The 17,036-nt window shown below is 47.9% G+C and overlaps 1 protein-coding gene across 1 annotated transcript in view; it reads left to right on the top strand.

Annotated features, from left to right (window-relative positions):
- LOC127572336 (G-protein coupled receptor-associated protein LMBRD2-like) overlaps positions 1-17,036 on the top strand; it is a 76,720-nt gene that overhangs the window by 40,602 nt on the left and 19,082 nt on the right. Inside the window, exons 2-5 of the mRNA XM_052019464.1 lie at positions 8,241-8,421; positions 13,299-13,402; positions 15,925-16,038; positions 16,416-16,583. Coding sequence (XP_051875424.1) covers positions 8,248-8,421; positions 13,299-13,402; positions 15,925-16,038; positions 16,416-16,583 — 560 coding nt within the window. The 5' untranslated portion in view covers positions 8,241-8,247. The remainder of the gene's footprint in view (positions 1-8,240; positions 8,422-13,298; positions 13,403-15,924; positions 16,039-16,415; positions 16,584-17,036) is intronic.

Here is a 17,036-nt window from a genome sequence, read left to right as displayed (position 1 = left end):
CGAGAATGATTCCGGGAATGAAAGGGCTTAAGTATGATGAGCGTTTGTCGGCTCTTGGACTGTACTCACTGGAGTACAGAAGGATGAGAGGGGACCTCGTAGCGACATTTAAAATGTTGACAGGTAAGGATAGAGTAGATGTGGCTAGGCTGTTTCCCTTGGTGGGCGAGTCCAGGACCAGAGGGCACAATCTTAGAATTAGAGGGTACAGTTTCAAGACAGAGATGAGGAGAAATTTCTTTAACCAGAGGGTGGTGAAATTGTGGAACTCCTTGCCACGCACAGCAGTGGAGGCCAGATCAGTGGGGGTGTTCAAGGAGGAGATAGACAGATATCTAAATAGTCAGGGTATCAAGGGATATGGGGATAAGGCTGGAAAATGGGATTAGAATAGTTTTTTTCTCTCTTTTCTTTTTTCTTTTTTTCCCACCCATTTCTTTTTCCCTTTTCCTTGGAGCAGACTCGATGGGCCGAATGGCCTGCTTCTGCTCCCTTGTCTTGTGATCTTGTGACATACCAAATCTCCTCAAACTCCCATCGAAGTAGAGCCGCTGGCATGCCATCAATGTGTTGGGCCCAGGATAGATCTACAGACAATGAGCCTGACTCCTCTGTCACACTCCCTGGAGATGTTCTGTCCAACTGGTGGGACAGAGCCACCAGAGAATGTGACATAAGTAGTTCACAGGTGAGAGGGAGTAGCCCTGGAAGTCCATGAAGTCTAGTATCAGGTCAACCACTGGCAAGGAAAGCTTTTCCTACTGGCCGTGCTCTGTCAGCTGAATGCTGCTCCATTTGAACAACTCTGGGAAGAAGCACAAATGTGCCCATTATCAAGAGTGGTGTGGTAGCTCAGTGTTGACTGAGTCCTCAGGGACCCAGCTTCAGGCTTGCTCTGTGGCTGGTAGCGAGTAAAGCAACACAGGAGATAAACGTAAGAACATAGGAATGAGGAACAACAGTAGGACACCTGGCCTAACCAGCCTGATCTTCCACCTTAGGCCCATTTTCCAGAATGATCCCCAGAGCCCTTGATTCCTCTAATCCCCAGGAATATAACCGTCTTCTTTGGATGAACCTAATGTCAAAACTCCATTGACCTCCGGGGTAGAGAATTCCACAGGTTCACCAACTTCTGGGTGAAGGAATTTCTCCTCATGCAGTCATACAGCATGGAAACAGGCCCTTTGGCCCAACTGGTCCATGCCGACCACGGTGCCCATCTAAGATGAGTCCATTTGCCCATGTTTGGTCCATAACACTTTAAACCGTTCCTATCCATATACCTGTCCAAGTGTCTATTAAATGTTGTTAATGTACCTGCCTCAACCACTTCCTCTGGCAGCTTGTCCCATACTCGCACCATTCTCTATGTGAAAATGTTGCCCCTCAGGTTCTTAATAAACCTCTGCCCTCTCAGTTTTAAACAACCAACCTCTTCGTTTTAGACTGATATAAAAACAAAGTGCTGGAAACACTCAGCAGGTCAGGCAGCATCTGTGGGGAGAGAATGCCCTTTCATCAGAAGAATCATGCCTTGCTCTGTCCACAAATGCTGCCTTCCCTGCTGAGTATTTCAAGCAAATGAAAATCAAAAGCAAATCTGCAGACACTAGAAATCTGAAATAAAAACAGAAAATGCTGGAAATACTCAGCAGGTCAGGCAACATCTGTGGGGGGAGAATCAGTTAATGTTTCAGGTGGGAGACCCTTGGTCAGAACTGAACAGGAGACAAAAGAAGCTGGTGAAGCTGCAGGGAGGGTGAGGGAGGGCGATGTCTCTGTTAGGATGAAACCAGGGAGATCATGGGGATAGCCAAGGTTATGTGGTTAATGAGCTATTAACGTAGACAAAAGAATGTGGGAGCTGTGAACTGCAGAGCAGGAAGACAAGCCCAGCAGGTCAGGCTGGGCACTTGCTCCACGCCCAGAGGCAAGAAAAGATAAAAAGGGGAAAAACAAAGACCTGAGCTCACAAGATCAAGGAGCAGAAGTAGGCCATTCGGCCCATTGAGTCTGTCACAGATGGAGAAATCAAGTTACCAGGGGTTGTAGGATTCAATACCGAGACCACAAGGCTGCAACATATTCCCAGCATTTCTGTTCTCATAAGATATAAACCTACTCAATCTCATCCTCACCAATCTACCTGTCACAGGTGTACAACAGCACTAGTGGAACCTGTCTCCAGGGAAGGACGCTGGGTGGAGTTTTCTGAACTCATTTTTGCATCCAGCGCCGCCGCCTCAAACAGTAAAAGTTCTGAAAGTAGATGCAGGCACCTTGGTTAATTGGGACCCTGCTGCATCAGCACACCAGCCATTTCACCCACCCTATTAATTGCTAGTCAGTTCCATCTGCCAAGCTGGCCAGCTGTGAGCACAGTTAACCCAAGCAGTAGATGAAAGTCTAGGGACTGTAACAGTCCTTGTGCAGAGAAAGTTTCGCCTTCACCATCACGTCTGTCCTCGTCCTCGGCCTCTCCACTGCCAGAGTGAGGCTAAACACAAACTAGTGGAACATCACCTCACATTCCACCTGGGTAGTCCACAACCCGGCGGCACGAATTCTCCAACTTCTGGTAACTGCTCTCCTCTGTCCCTTGTCTCTCCCCCTTGATCTACCTGCCCGCCCATCACTGTCTCTTTCCCCTCCTCCACTCTCTCCATCACCCACACATTCCTCCCATTGGTTCCCCTCCCCACTTACCCCTCCCTTTATTCCAGGCTCCACCTTCCTCCCCCATCAGATTCCATCATCCTCAGCCCTTTGTCACCTCCACCTCACAGCTTCTGTCATCATTCCCACTCTCCTCTCCCCCATCTACCTATCACCCCCTCACCTGGACCCACCCGTCACCTCCAGCTCCTGCCCCACCCTTTCCCCCCATCTCTTATACCGGCTATCCCCTTTATGTTTCAGTCCAGATAAAGAGTCTCAACTCGAAACATCAACTGTCCATTTCCCTCCTTAGATGCTGCCTGACCCTCCGTCTATGTGTCCCCCACCATAGAGTGGTGTGGCTCTGCAAACGTTTAAACTGGGACAGAGTTGGAATGGGTTGTGACAGCTCAAAGCTAGGCATCCGTTTGGGACTGTGGATCAGCAGCAGCAGAGGTGTACAGTACCCCCCTCCCAGCCTGACACCTCCCTCTCTCCATTACTGTAAAGGTGGCCATTAACCCTAGTTAATGCGGAAGGGCATGTTGTGAGCAGAACACTACAGCTGTAACTGATGATGTGGAAAATGGTTTAAACTCGCTTCGCAGGGGGATGGGACTCAGAACAACAGGTCAGTAAGTGAGGGAACGGGCAGGAGGGCTGATGTCAGGGAATGTAGTATTAGGCAGAGTCCTGATAACAGATGGGATGGGACGAATGGTTTGAAGTGTTTGTACTTTAATCTCGGAGTGTTATGGGCAAGAGTGATGAGCTTAGAGCACGGATCAGTACATGGAACTATGATGTTGTGGCCATTACAGAGACTTGGTTGAGGGAGGGACAGGAATGGGTGATCGATGTACCAGGGTTTCGAAGTTTTAGAAAGAATAGAGAGGGGGGGTAAAAGGGGGGAGGAGTTGCAATAGTTATTGGAGATAATATATCAGCTGCACTCCGGGGAGACATAATGGAGGCTCGGACACAGAGTCTCTGGGTAGAGCTCAGGAATAGGAAGGGTGCAATCACCTCCCAATAGCTGGGACATTGAGGAACGGGTATGCAAACAGATTAGGGAAATGTGTAAACATTACAGGGTTGTGGTCATGGGAGACTACAACTTCCCTAATATAAATTGGGACTTTTTTAGTGCAATGGGGTTAGATGGGGCAGAATTTGTTAGGTGTATCCAGGAGGGGTTCTTAAATCAGTATGCTGACAGTCCATCAAGGGGAGAGGCTATTCTGGACCTGGTGTTGGGTAATGAGCCTGGCCAGGTGACTCACCTATCAGTGGGTGACCAATTGGGGAACAGTGACCACAGCTCACTAACTTTCAGGACAGCTGTAGATAAAGATAGGTATGGGGCTAGCGAGGGGTGTTTAAATTGGAGCAGGGCTAATTATCAAAACATAAGGCAGGAACTAGGTAGAGTAAACTGGGAACACATTTTGTTGGCAAGTCCACATTGAACACGTGGAAAGTGTTTAAGAGTCAAATACAGAGGGTACAGGATAGGTATGTCCGATTAGAAGGAAGGACATGAATGGCAAAATAAGGGAACTTAGTCAAGAAGAAAAAGGACAAGTACCATACCATAGAACCATACAGCACAAAACAGGCCAGTTAGGATCAGACAGAGCATGTGAGGACTATAGAGAAGCTAGAAATCAACTCAAGAAAGGAATTAGGAAAGCCAGGAGGGGCCATGAAAAGTCTTTAGCAAGTAAGATTAAGGAGAATCCAAAAGCATTTTACACCTATGTCAGGAATAAGAGGATAACGAGGGAGGGGTAGGACCACCTAGGGATAAAGAAGGGAATCTGTGTTGGATGCAGAGGATGTGGGGGAGGTTCTGAATGAGTATTTCTCTTCAGCATTTACCCAGGAAAGGGACATGCAGGATGCAGAAATTGGAACTGAGGGTGTAAACATGTTAGGGCATTTAGAGGTCAAGGAGGAGGTAGTGTTAGGTCTCCTAAACAGTATTAAAGTGGATATGTCTCCAGGGCCCGATGGGATATACCCCAGGTTACTGACTGAGGCAAGAGACGAAATTGCTGGGGCCTTGACCAGTATCTTTGTATCCTCTTTGACCATGGGTGAGGTCCCGGAGGAGTGGCGAGTGGCTAATGTTGTTCTTCTATTTAAGAAAGGAACAAGGGAAAATCCAGGGAACTGTAGACCGGTGAGTCTCACGTCAGTTGTAGGGAAATTACTGGAGAAAACTCTTAGAGACAGGATATACGAGCATCTGGAATCCAATGGTTTGATTCGGGAAAGCCAGCATTGCTTTGTGCCGGACAAGTCATGTCTTGCTAATCTGGTTGAGTTTTTTGACAGGGTGACGAGGGAGATTGATGAAGTTAGAGCTGTGGATGTCATCTATATGGACTTCAGTAAGGCATTTGACAAGGTTCCACATAATCGGTTAATCAAGAAAGTTTGGATGCATGGGGTCAGTGGAGAATTGGCTGTGTGGGTCCAGAACTGACTTGCCCGTAGAAGACAAAGGATGGTGGTTGAAGGGACTTATTTGGGTTGGAGGCCTGTGAGTAGTGGTGTTCCGCAGGGATCTGTGCTGGGACCTCTGCTGTTTGTGATGTACATAAGTGACCTGGATGAGTATGCTGATGGATGGGTTAGTAAGTTTGCAGACAATACCAAGATTGGTGGAGTTGTGAATAGTGTAGAAGACTGGCGACAGATACACCGTGATATAGATCAGTTGCAGATGTGGGCAGAGAAATGGCAAATGGAGTTTAACCCGGATAAATGTGAGGTGTTGCACCTTGGTAGGACTAATGTCAGGAGGCAGTACACTCTTAAGGGCAAGACCCTCAACAGTCTTGAAGAGCAGAGAGACCTTGGGGTGCAAGTCCATGACTCAATGAAAGTGGCTACGCAGGTAGACAGGGTGGTTAAGAAGGCTTATGGACTGCTTGCATTTATTAATTGGGGTAATGAGTATAGGAGTCAAGAAGTTGTGATGCATCTCTATAGAACTCTGGTTAGGCTGCATTGAGGTATTGAGTGCAATTCTGGTCACCTCACTACAGGAAGGATGTTGAGGCTTTACAGAGGGTGCAGAGGAGGTTTACTAGGATGCTGCCTGGATTAGAGGGCATGTGCTATCAGGAGAGGCTGGACAAACTTGGGCTCTTTCTCTGGAGCGGCGGAGGCTGAGAGGTGATCTTTTGGAAGTGTATAAAATTATGAGGGGCATAGATAGGGTGGACAAGCAATATCTTTTTTCCCATTATTGAGCAATCCAATACCAGAGGGCATGCATTTAAGGTGAGAGGAGGTAGGTTCAGAACAGACGTGAGGGTTAAGTTTTTTACTCAGAGTGTGGTGGATGCCTGGAATGCGTTGCCTGATAGGGTGATGGAGGCAAACTCAATGGGGGGCTTTTAAGAGGGGCTTGGATGGGCACATGAATGAGAGGAAAATGGAGGGATATGGGCATTCTGTAGGTAGGAGGGATTAGCTGTGTCAGCACAACTTTGTGGGCCGAAGGGCCTGTTCTATGCTGTACTGTTCTATGTTCTATATATGGCAAATGGGAACAGGAGCAGGCCATTGGCCTTTTCAGTAGTTCCACCATTCAATGTGATCATGGCTGATCATATCTCCAGTCCTACCCCTGCTCTATCCCTACACCCCTGCTGCCTTCTGTGAATCTGCAGCACAGGACTGTGTGTGTTACACTGCTGGAACAGCAGGCCATGGGCAAAAGAAGTTCTCAGTCTCACAACTAGACAAATGCTCCACATCCAGCTGTGAATGGGCAATTAAACATCTGCTGGGAAGAGCAGACCAGGAACATCCCCATCCTCAGCGATAGTGGATGCAGTGTGTGAGAGTCAGAGACAAGGCTGAAGCACCATGGTTAGCTGGGAATACCAAGTGGATGAACCAGCCCAGCTTCCTCCTGAAGTCCACTGTTACAGGAGTCAGTCTGCAGCCAATTCAGTTCACCCCCAGTGATACCAACAAAGGGCAGCAAGTAAATGAGACATTTTCGGAGCACTAATGAGGTTAGGACATACACTGTGAATGGTGGGGTCCTAGAGAGTAACGTGGAACAGAGGGGCTTTGGTATGAAGGTACGTAGATCCTTGAAGGTGGCAGTGCAAGTAGATAACATGGTTAAGAAGGCACATGGGATACTGGCCTTCATTAGTCGGGGCATTGAATACAAGGGAGGTCATGCTCCAACTTTATAAGCCTTGGTCAGACCTCAGCTGGAATACTGGGTGCAGTTCTGGTCACCACACTGAAGGAAGGATGTGACTGCACTAGAGGGGGTGCAGAGGAGATTCACCAGGACATTGCCTGGGATGGAATGTTTCACTCACGTAGAGAGACTGGGTCTGTTCTCGCTGGAACTGAGAGGTTAAAAGGGAACATGACTGAGGTGTATAAAGTAATGAGGAGGTATAGATAGGGTAGACTGCAGGAAATTGTTCCCCATATCAGAGGCAGATAAAGCTAGAGGACATGGGTTAGAGTAAGGGGTAAGAGATTTAGAGGTGACATTCAGCCAGAGAATGGTGAATACCTGGGACACACTGCCAGAGGGAGGGTTGGAGGCAGAGTCACTGACAGCAGTTAAGAAATGTCTAGACCAGCACTTGAATCACCCAGGTGTAGAGGGCTCTGGGCCAAGTACTGGGACATAATGGCACTGTGTGCAGTTTTGGGCTCGTTATTTAAGAAAGGATGTGCTGACATTGGAGAGGGTTCAGAGAAGATTCACTAGAATGATTCCAAGAATGAGAGTGTTAACATATGAGGAACGTTTGACGGCTCTTGGGCTGTACTCCTTGGAGTTCAGAAGAACGAGGGTGAACCTCATAGAAACATTTCAAATGTTAAAAGGCCTGGACAGAGTCAATGTGGCAAAGTAGTTTCCCGTGGTAGGGAAGCCTAGTAGAAGAGGGCACGACTGCAGGATTGAAGGGTGCCCATTCAGAACAGAGATGCGGAGAAATTTCTTCAGCCAGAGAGTGATGAATCTGTGGAATTTGTTGCCACGAGTGGCTGTGGAGGCAAAGTCATTGGGTATAGTTAAGGCAGAGATTCACAGGTGTCTGAGTAGCCAGGGCATCAAAGGTTATGGTGAGAAGGCAGGGGAGTGGGGCTAAATGGGAGAATGGATCAGCTCGTGATAGAATGGTGGAGCAGACTCGATGGGCTGAATGGCCGACTTCTGCTCCTTTGTCTTATGGACATTGGATTAATACAGATGGGTGCCCTCTGGTTGCATGGATTTGGAGGGCTGAATGGCCTTTTTCTGTGCTGTATAACTCCATGATTCTAAAAATGTTCACTTTCACCCCAAATCCATTCTTTCTATTTGTGCTGATGCCGCTCGCACGCAGGGAGGGGCTGCGCCGGCGCTGCTCACCTGCTGTATTTTCTCCACAGGTTTCCTTGGACAACTCCATCTAGTGACCAGTGATTGACCAGCAACCAGAGGCTGTCCTCCCCTCCCTCACTCCTCCCTGATCTCTCTTGCTTTCTATTTCTCTCTTCCCCCTCCCCCTCCCCCCCTCTCTTTCTCCCTCCCCTGTCAGGTTAACCATGAGTGGAGCAGTGCTGGGCATCGATATTGTGGCTGTTTTCTTCCTGGCCCTGTTGGTTCTCTATCGCTACGCCGACTTCAGGAAGCAACATCGTCTGGTGATCGTTGCCACCCTCTTGGCCTGGTACCTCTGCTTCCTGATTGTCATCATCCTGCCGCTGGACGTCACCACGGTAACCATTTGCTGCACCCTACCTGCTCCTTCCTGCACCCCTTGCTAAGTTTAGCTCCCTGTGCAGCAGCCACCAGTCAGTCAGCCCAGTACCAGCCCACGTCGTCCAGCTCTCGGGTTGTCCCAAGGGCAGTGAGCATGGAGTTGTTGAAGGGATGGATTCATCACTGGAGCATGAGGAGACATCTCACTTTCTTGTGTTTGGTCCATGTCCCTCTAAACCTTTCCTATCCATCTACTTGTCAGATTGTCTGTTGTAATTGTTCCCTCCTGTACCACTTCCCCTGGCAGCTTGTTCTATATACCCACCACCCTCTGTGTGAAAAGATTGCCCCTCAGGTCCCCTTGAAATTTTTCCCCTCTCACATTAAACCTCTGCCCTCTAGTGTTAGAATCCCCCATCCTGGGGAAATGACTGTGACCATCCACCTTATCCAAACCCCTCATGATCTAGAAATCTCTACAAGGTCACCCCTCAGCCTCCTTCGCTCCAGGGAAAACAGTCCCAGCCTGTCCAGGCTCTCCATAGAACTCAGGCCCTCCAATCTTTTCTGCACCCTCTCTAGCTTAATCGCATCCTTGCTATGGCATGGCTCCCAGAACTGCACACAGTACTCCCAAGTATGCCTTATCAACAATATGTACAACTATAACATTTTGTCCCAACTCCTATAATCAGTGCCTCAGCATAGCATAACGCCTTCCTCACCACCCTGTCTACCTGTGCTTCCATTTTCAGGGAACTATATACTCGTACCCCTTGGTCTCTCCCCAGGACTCTATTATTTACTGTGCAAGTCCTGCCCTGCTTCAATTTCCCAAAATTCATCACCTCGCACTTGTCTGAGTTAAACTCCATCTGCCATTCCTTGGCCCACTTCCCCAGGTGATCTAGATCCTGTTGTAACCTCAGACAACTTTAACTGAACACTTCATCACCAATTTTGGCGTCATCTGCAAACTTACTAACCATGCCATCTACGTTCCCTTCCAAATCATTAATATACATGACAAACAGCACAGACCCCTGCAGCACACCACCGGTCACAGGCCTCCAATCTGAAAAGCAGCCCTCCACTACCACCCTCTACCTCCTACCACCAAGCCAATTCTGTATCCAATTTGCTATCTCACCCTGGATCCCAAGTGTTCTACCCTCCTGGATCAGTCTACCATGTGGGACCTCGTCAAAGGCCTTGCTGAAGTCCAACGTCTACCGCCCTGCCCTCATCAATCCTCTAGGTCACCTCCTCAAAACACTCAATGAAATTTGTGAGGCACAATTTCCCACATACAATGCCATGCTGACTATCCCTGCCAAACCTTATTTTCTCAGTAGGGGTATCAAAAACAAGAGGGCATTGGTTTAAGGTCAAATAGACCAGGAACATCTATTTGCATGTAGAAACAGGCTCTTCAGTCCACAGTGTCTATGCTCACCATCGTGCCTATCTATACTAATCCCATTTGCCTGCATTAATTCCATATCTCTCTATGCCTGACTCATTCAAGTGCCTGTCCAGATGTCTCTTAAATGTGGTTAACTGTTCCTGCCTCCACCATCTCCAGATACCAAATATTCTGTATGGAAAAATTTACCCCTCAGATCCCCTTTAAACCTCCTCCCTTTCATTTTAAACATACCCTCAACTTTTAGTCACCCCTACCCTGGGAAATAGAATCTACCCTATCCATGCCTCTTATAATTTTATAAACCTCTATCATGTCACCTCTCAGCCTCCTATGCTCCAGGAAAAAAACAGTCCCAGCCTATCCAATCTGTCCCTACAACTCAAGCCCTCCAATCCAGGCAACATTCTTGTGAGTCTATTCTGCACCCTCTTGAGCTTAATCACATCTTTCCTATAGTATACCGACCAGAATTGCACACAATACTCCAAGTGCAGCCCAATTAAAGTTTTATGAAGCTGCAACACGACTTCCTGACTCTTATACTCAATGCTTTGACCACTGAAGTCAAGCATATCTACTTGTGTGGCCACTTTCAGGGAGCTATGGACTTGGACCCCAAGATCCCTCTGTATATCAATGCCATTAAAAGGTACCTGCCATTAACTGTGTACTTTTCCCTTTCATTTGACTTCCTAAAGTGCAAAACCTCACACTTGCCTGGATTAAACTCTATCTGCCACTTCTCTGCCCATATCTCTAACTGATCTATATCCTGCTGTATCCTTTGGCAGCCCCTACACTGTCCACAACTCCACCAATCTTTGTGTTGTCTGCAAACTTAGTAACCCACCCATCTACATTTTCATCCAAGTCATTTATATACATCACAAACAACAGAGGTCCCGGTAGATTTAGATTTCTTTATTAGTCACGTGTACATTGAAACACAGTGAAATGCATCTTTTGCATAGAGTGTTCTGGGGGGCAGCCCACAACTGTCGCCACGCTTCCCGTGCCAACATAGCATGCCCACAACTTCCTAACCCATACGCCTTTGGAATGTGGGAGGAAACCGGAGCACCTGGAGGAAACCCATGCAGACACAGGGGGAACATACAAACTCCTTACAGACAGCAGCGGGAATTGAACCAGGGTCGCTGGCGCTGTGATAGCGTTACGCTAACCACTGCACTACCGTGCCTGCCAATCCCTAAAGAACACCACTGGTTACGGACCTCCAGCCACACCCCTCTGCCACTACCCTCTGTCTTCTATGGACAAGCCAATTCTGAATCCAAACTACCAAGTCACCATGGATCCCATACATCTTAATCTTCTGGATGTCTACCATGTGGGACTTTGTCAACTGCCTCACTAAAACCCACTCAGACAACATCCACTGCCCTGCCCTCATCAATCACTTGCATTACTCCACAAAAAACTCAATTATTTGTCCAACATGACCTTCCCCACCCACAACCATGCTGGCTCTCCCTAATCAGGCCATGTTTTTCCAAATGAACATAAATCTGATCTCTAAGAAACCTCTCCAATAGCTTCCCAGCACTGATGTGAGGCTCACCAGCTGATATTTCGTCGATTATCCCTATTTCCCTTCTTGAACAAAGAAACAGCATTGGCTACTCTCCAGTCTTCTGGGACCTTGCCTGTGGCCCCAGCAATCTCCTCTCTCATCTCTTTTAATAACCTGGAGTATATCCCATCAGGTCATTGGTACTTATCCCCTTGATGTTCTTGAAAAGACCTAGCACCACTACCTTCCTGATCTCAAAGTGCCCTAGCACATTAGCATGCGCCTCACTGCTCTCACTACCCTCCATGTCCTCCTCCTCAATGAATACTGACACAAAGTACTCATTTAGTACCTCACCATGTCCTCTTGACTCCAAGCATAAATTCCTTGATTTATCCTTGAGTGGTCCAACCCTCTCCCTTGGTATTCTCTTGTTTCAGTATAAAATGCCTTGAGATTCTCTTTGGTCCTACTTGCCAAGGACATTTCAAGGCCCCTTTTGGCCTTCCTGATCCCCTGCTTGAGCTCTTTCCTGCTATCTCTATATTCTTCAAGGGCCCTGTCAAATTTTAGCTTCCTAAATAATACATATGCTTCCTTTTTCTTTTTGGCTAAATTCGTAACCTCTCTTGTCATGCAAGGTTCCCTTACCTTGCCATCCTTGTCCTTCCTCCTTACCAGAACATGCCGGTCCTGAGCGCTGGTCAGCTGGTTTTTAAACAACTCCCACATGTCAGATGTGGACTTGCCCAGAAACAGCTGCTCCCAATTAACTCTCCCTCGGTCTTGTATGATATTGTTATAATTCACCCTCCCCCAATTTAATACTTTCCCACAAGGTCCAGACTTATTATAATTATATTAAAACTGAAGGGTTGTGATCACTGTTCCCAAGATGCTTTTCCACTGAGAGGCCAGTCACCTGTCCAGTCTCATTTCCCAAAAGGTCCAGTATGGCCCTCCTCCAGTTGGACTATCCACATGTTGTTTCAAGAAACCCTCTTGAATCCACTGAAGAAATTCTGCCCCATCTAAGTCTCTTGCACTCTGGAAATCCCAGTCAATATTGGAAGTTAAAGTCACTTTGACAACCTGTTATTTTGCATCTTTCTGTAATCCTGCCACATATCTGTTCCTCGATCTCCCAGTGGCTTGTTGTATAACCTCGTCAGAGTGATTGCACCTTTCTTATTCCTGAGCTCTACCCATATTCCCCCAGTGGATGATCCCTCCAGTATGTCCTCCCGAAGTGCAGGTGTGACATTCTCCCTGATGAGCAATGCAGCACTTCCACTTCTTTTCCTCTCTATCTCATCTAAAATATCAATACCCAGGAACGTTGAGCTGCCAATCCTGTCCCTCTCACAAACAAGCATCTGCAATGGCTGCAACATCATAGTTTCATGTATTGATCCTATTAGTACACCTTGCATTGAAACAAACACACCAGCCCATCAATCCCAGTGTGTTCATTAACCCAGCCCTGCATGTCCTTCCTTCAGACTAACTTGTCGTAACATCTACCTTCTCAATTCCTCCACCTGCTGACCTGCCGCTCTAGTTCCCACCCCCCCCCCCCCCCCGCCGCTCTAGTTTAAATCCTCCCAAGTAGCACTAGTGAACCTCCTGTGAGGAATTGGTCCCCCTCCATTTCAGGGGCAACATGTCCCTCCTGTACGGGTCCCACCTGCCCTGGAAGAGAGCCCAGTGATCCACATATCTGAAGCCCTCCCTCCCGCACCAGCTCCTGCGCCACATATCGAACTGCACTATCTTCTGTTGATTTTGATCTCGTTGCAGCTTTCCTTCCCCATTCCCTTGTGAAAATATCCACGTTGTTCTGATGTGAGTGTTGACACAGCCTCCTCCCAGTTCTGCTTGGGTTGGTTTGGACGGTGAGGCAGACACATCACTTGTTCTCTGTGTTTCAGACTATTTACAGACAATGTAAAGTTGACAGCTCCAAGGTCTCACCCACAGCAGCTTCCAACTCCACAAAGGCTTTCATAGTGAGCAACATCAACTCCTCTCACAGGTAAGCCATCTGCAGCCCGTGTCCCATCCTCTGAACCCCGACCACTCATTCCCCACTCTGCACTGTCCCCACCACCTGCCTGGGCTCCTGTACTCTCACATTCCCTTAACCTTCTCATCCTTGTGTTGACAACCCTGCACTGTAGAGTCATAGAGCACTACAACACAGAAACAGGCCATTCAGCCTACCTAGTCCATGCCAGCCTGGTTTTCTACCTAGTCCCATCTACCTGTACCCGGACCGCATTCCTCCAAACCCCTCCCATCCGTGCACCTATCCAAATTTCTCTTAAGTGTTACAATTGAACCCGCATCCGCCACTTCCACTGGCAGCTCGTTCCACACTCACACCACCCTCTGAGTGAAGAAGTTCCCCCTCAGGTTCCCCTTAAACATTTCACCTTTCACCCTAAACCTATGACCTCTGGTTCTAGTCTCACCCAACCTGAGGGGAAAAAGCCTGCATGCATTCACCCTATCTATACCCCTCATAATTTTGTATACCTCTGTAAGATCTCCCCTCATTCTCCTGCGCTTCAGGGAATAAAGTCCTAACCTATTCAACCTATCCCTGTAACTCAGGTCCTCAAGTCCTGGCAACATCTGTGTAAATTTTCTCTGCACTCTTTCAAGCTTATTGATATTCTTCCTGTAGGTAGGTGACCAGAACTGCACACCTCTGTTTGGCCTCATCAACATTTTATACAACTTTAACATAACATCCCAATGCACTGATTTATGAAGGCCAATGTGCCAAAAGCTCTCTTTGCAACCCTATCTGCCTGTGATGCCACTTTCAAGGAATTATGGATCTGTGTTCCCAGGTCCCTTTGTTCTGCTGCACACTTCAGTGCCCTACCATTCACAGTGTAAGTCTTACCCTCGTGGGTCCTCCCAAAGTGCTTCACCTTACACTAGTCTGCATTAAATTCAATCTGCCATTTTTCAGCCCATTTTCCCAGCTGGTCCAGATCACTTTGCAAGCTTTCATAGCTTTCCTCGCTGTCCACTATGCCCCCAATCTTGGTGTCATCCGCAAATTTGCTGATCCAGTTTACCACATTATCATCTAAATCATTAATATAGATGATAAACCACAACAGTCCCAGCATCAGTCCCTGCGGCACACCACTAGTCACAGGCCTCCAGTCAGAGAGACAACCATCTACTAACCACTCTCTGGCTTCTCCCAGGAAGCCAATGTTGAATCCAATTGGCTACTTCATCCTGAATCCCAAGTGACTTAACCTTCTGGAGCAGCCTCCCATGTGGGACTTTGTCAAAGGCCTTGCTAAATGGATAACCTCCACCGCCTTTCCCTCATCAACCTTCTTGGTAACCTCCTCGAAGTACTCTATGAAGATTGGTTAGACATGACCTACCACACACAAACCCATGTTGTCTATCCCTAATCAGGCCCTGTCTATCCAAATACTTATATATCCTGTCCCTCAGAATACCTTCCAATAATTTACCCACGACTGACGTCAGGCTCTCTGGCCGATAATTTCCTGGTTTATTCTTAGAGCCTTTCTTAGACAATGGAACAACATTAGCTATCCTCGAGTCCTCTGGCGCCTCACCCATGGCTAAGGACATTCTAAATATCTCTGTCAGGGCCCCTGCAATTTCTGCACTAGCCTCCCACAAACTCCAAGGGGACACCTTGTTAGGCCCTGGGGATTTATCCATCTTAATTTGCCTCAAGACAGCAAGCACCTCCTCTTCTGTAATCCAGAAACAGTCCATGACCTCACTACTCTTTTTCCTCAGTTCTATAGACCCTGTGACAGATGCAAAAAATTCATTTGAAATCTCCTCCATCTCTTTTGGCTCCACACTTAAATGTCCACACTATCTTCAAGAGGACCAATTTTGCCCCTTGCTATCCTTTTGCTCTTAATATAGCTATAGAAACCCTTGGGATTCTCTCTCACCTTGCCCTCCTGATTTCTCACTTAAGTGTTCTCTTCATTTCTTATACTGCTCAAGCGCCTCATTTGATCCTAACTGCCTATACCTGATATGCGCCTCCCTTTTCCTTACCAGGGCCTCAATATTCCTCAATAACCAAGGTTCCCTAAACCTGTTAGCCTTGCTATTCTAACAGGAACATACAGATTCTGTACTCTGAATACTTCTCTTTTGAAGGTCTCCCACTTACCAAGCATCTCATTGCTAGAAAACAACCTATCCCAATCCACAGCTGCCAGATCCCTTTTGTTGCCTCAGACTTGGCCTTTATAATGTTAATCGTTAAATGTGCTCTGCCCCTTGCCCTTTCTCACCCACACAGATATCTCCACACATCCCATTCTGGCCCCACCCCTGCCTTCAGCTGCCAAGCCCCTAAGGTTTGGAATTTCCTCCCTGAACAACTTCTTGTTCCTCATTCAACGTTCCCTGCAACCTGCCTCATGGAGCACCCTTTTGTCCGTCTGCTGGAATGTCCTTTTGTACAACTGGCTGCTTGCTAAACTACTGGTTGGTGTGTTGTGACCATCCTCCTTCTGCTGTCTCCAGTGACCCCAATTCCCAGCTGCCTCAGGAATGCTTTAAGCCCTGGAGTTACATCCCAGATGGAATTCTGCCTGTCTTCTGGCGTGTGGTTTACTGGACATCCCAATTCCTGACCTGGTACGTACTTGGAGACTCAGCATGGTGAGATTTAAAAGACACTTGGACAGGTACATGGATAGGAAAGGTTTAAAGGGATATGGGCCAAACACAGGCAAATGGGACTAGCTCAGGTAGATACCTTGGTCAACATGCACAAGATGGGCCGAAGGGCCTGCTTCATGCTGTATGACTCTATGACCTCCCTTCCTCTGGTCTTCCTCATGGCCAGGTTGTGGGATCTTGCTGTGCCCCATTGACTGGCAGCTTCCCACCAGGAATTGCTCTCGTCTCCATGTCAGGTGCTGTAGGATGCATTGGAGCCATGAAAGGGGCTATGAGAATGCAGCCTCTTTCACCCTGCACCAGGCTTGACGCAGGTGTTGCTTTTGTTGCAGGATTTTGCTGCCCTTTATGCAGTCCTACGCTCGCTCAGGGGACTTCTCCATCACCGGGAAGATTAAGACAGCGCTGATTGAGAATGCTATCTACTACGGAACCTACCTGCTGATTTTTGGAGCACTCCTGATCTACGTGGCTGTGCATCCCGGCCTGAGACTGGACTGGTGAGATTACCTCCACACTGACTGAGTGAGCGGCCATGTGCAGAGGAGTGTTGTGACCGGGGCCGGGCCACGGGTGTGAGCGGGGCTGGGAGCTCCACGATTGTTAGTGGGGCCTGGTGTGAGTGGGGACGGGTGTGAGCGGGGCCGAGAGCACTCAGCTGCATCTGTTGCATTCACTGGGGTAGTTATTCGTTTGTGGGAGCTGGGCATTGGTGCAAAGAACTACTGTGGAGATCCCCAGACGGCAGATCTGATCCAGGTACCAGGAATGAATTGCTGATTTGAGAACTGTGAAGGCAGAGTCGTATTCAAGACAAAGATGGACAGACACATGAACCACCAGGGAGTTGAGAGGTGTGGGGACAGAGCAGGCCAGTAGTACTGAGGCCAATAGCAGGACGGCCTTGAGGGGCTGAGTAGCCTCATCCTGTTCCTCATGTTCTTGAAATAGAC

Source organism: Pristis pectinata, chromosome 7 (genome assembly GCF_009764475.1).
Source record: "Pristis pectinata isolate sPriPec2 chromosome 7, sPriPec2.1.pri, whole genome shotgun sequence".
Classification (NCBI taxonomy): Eukaryota; Metazoa; Chordata; class Chondrichthyes; order Rhinopristiformes; family Pristidae; genus Pristis; species Pristis pectinata.
Note: the sequence above shows the minus strand (reverse complement) of the source record. Positions and strands in the feature narration are given on the sequence as shown.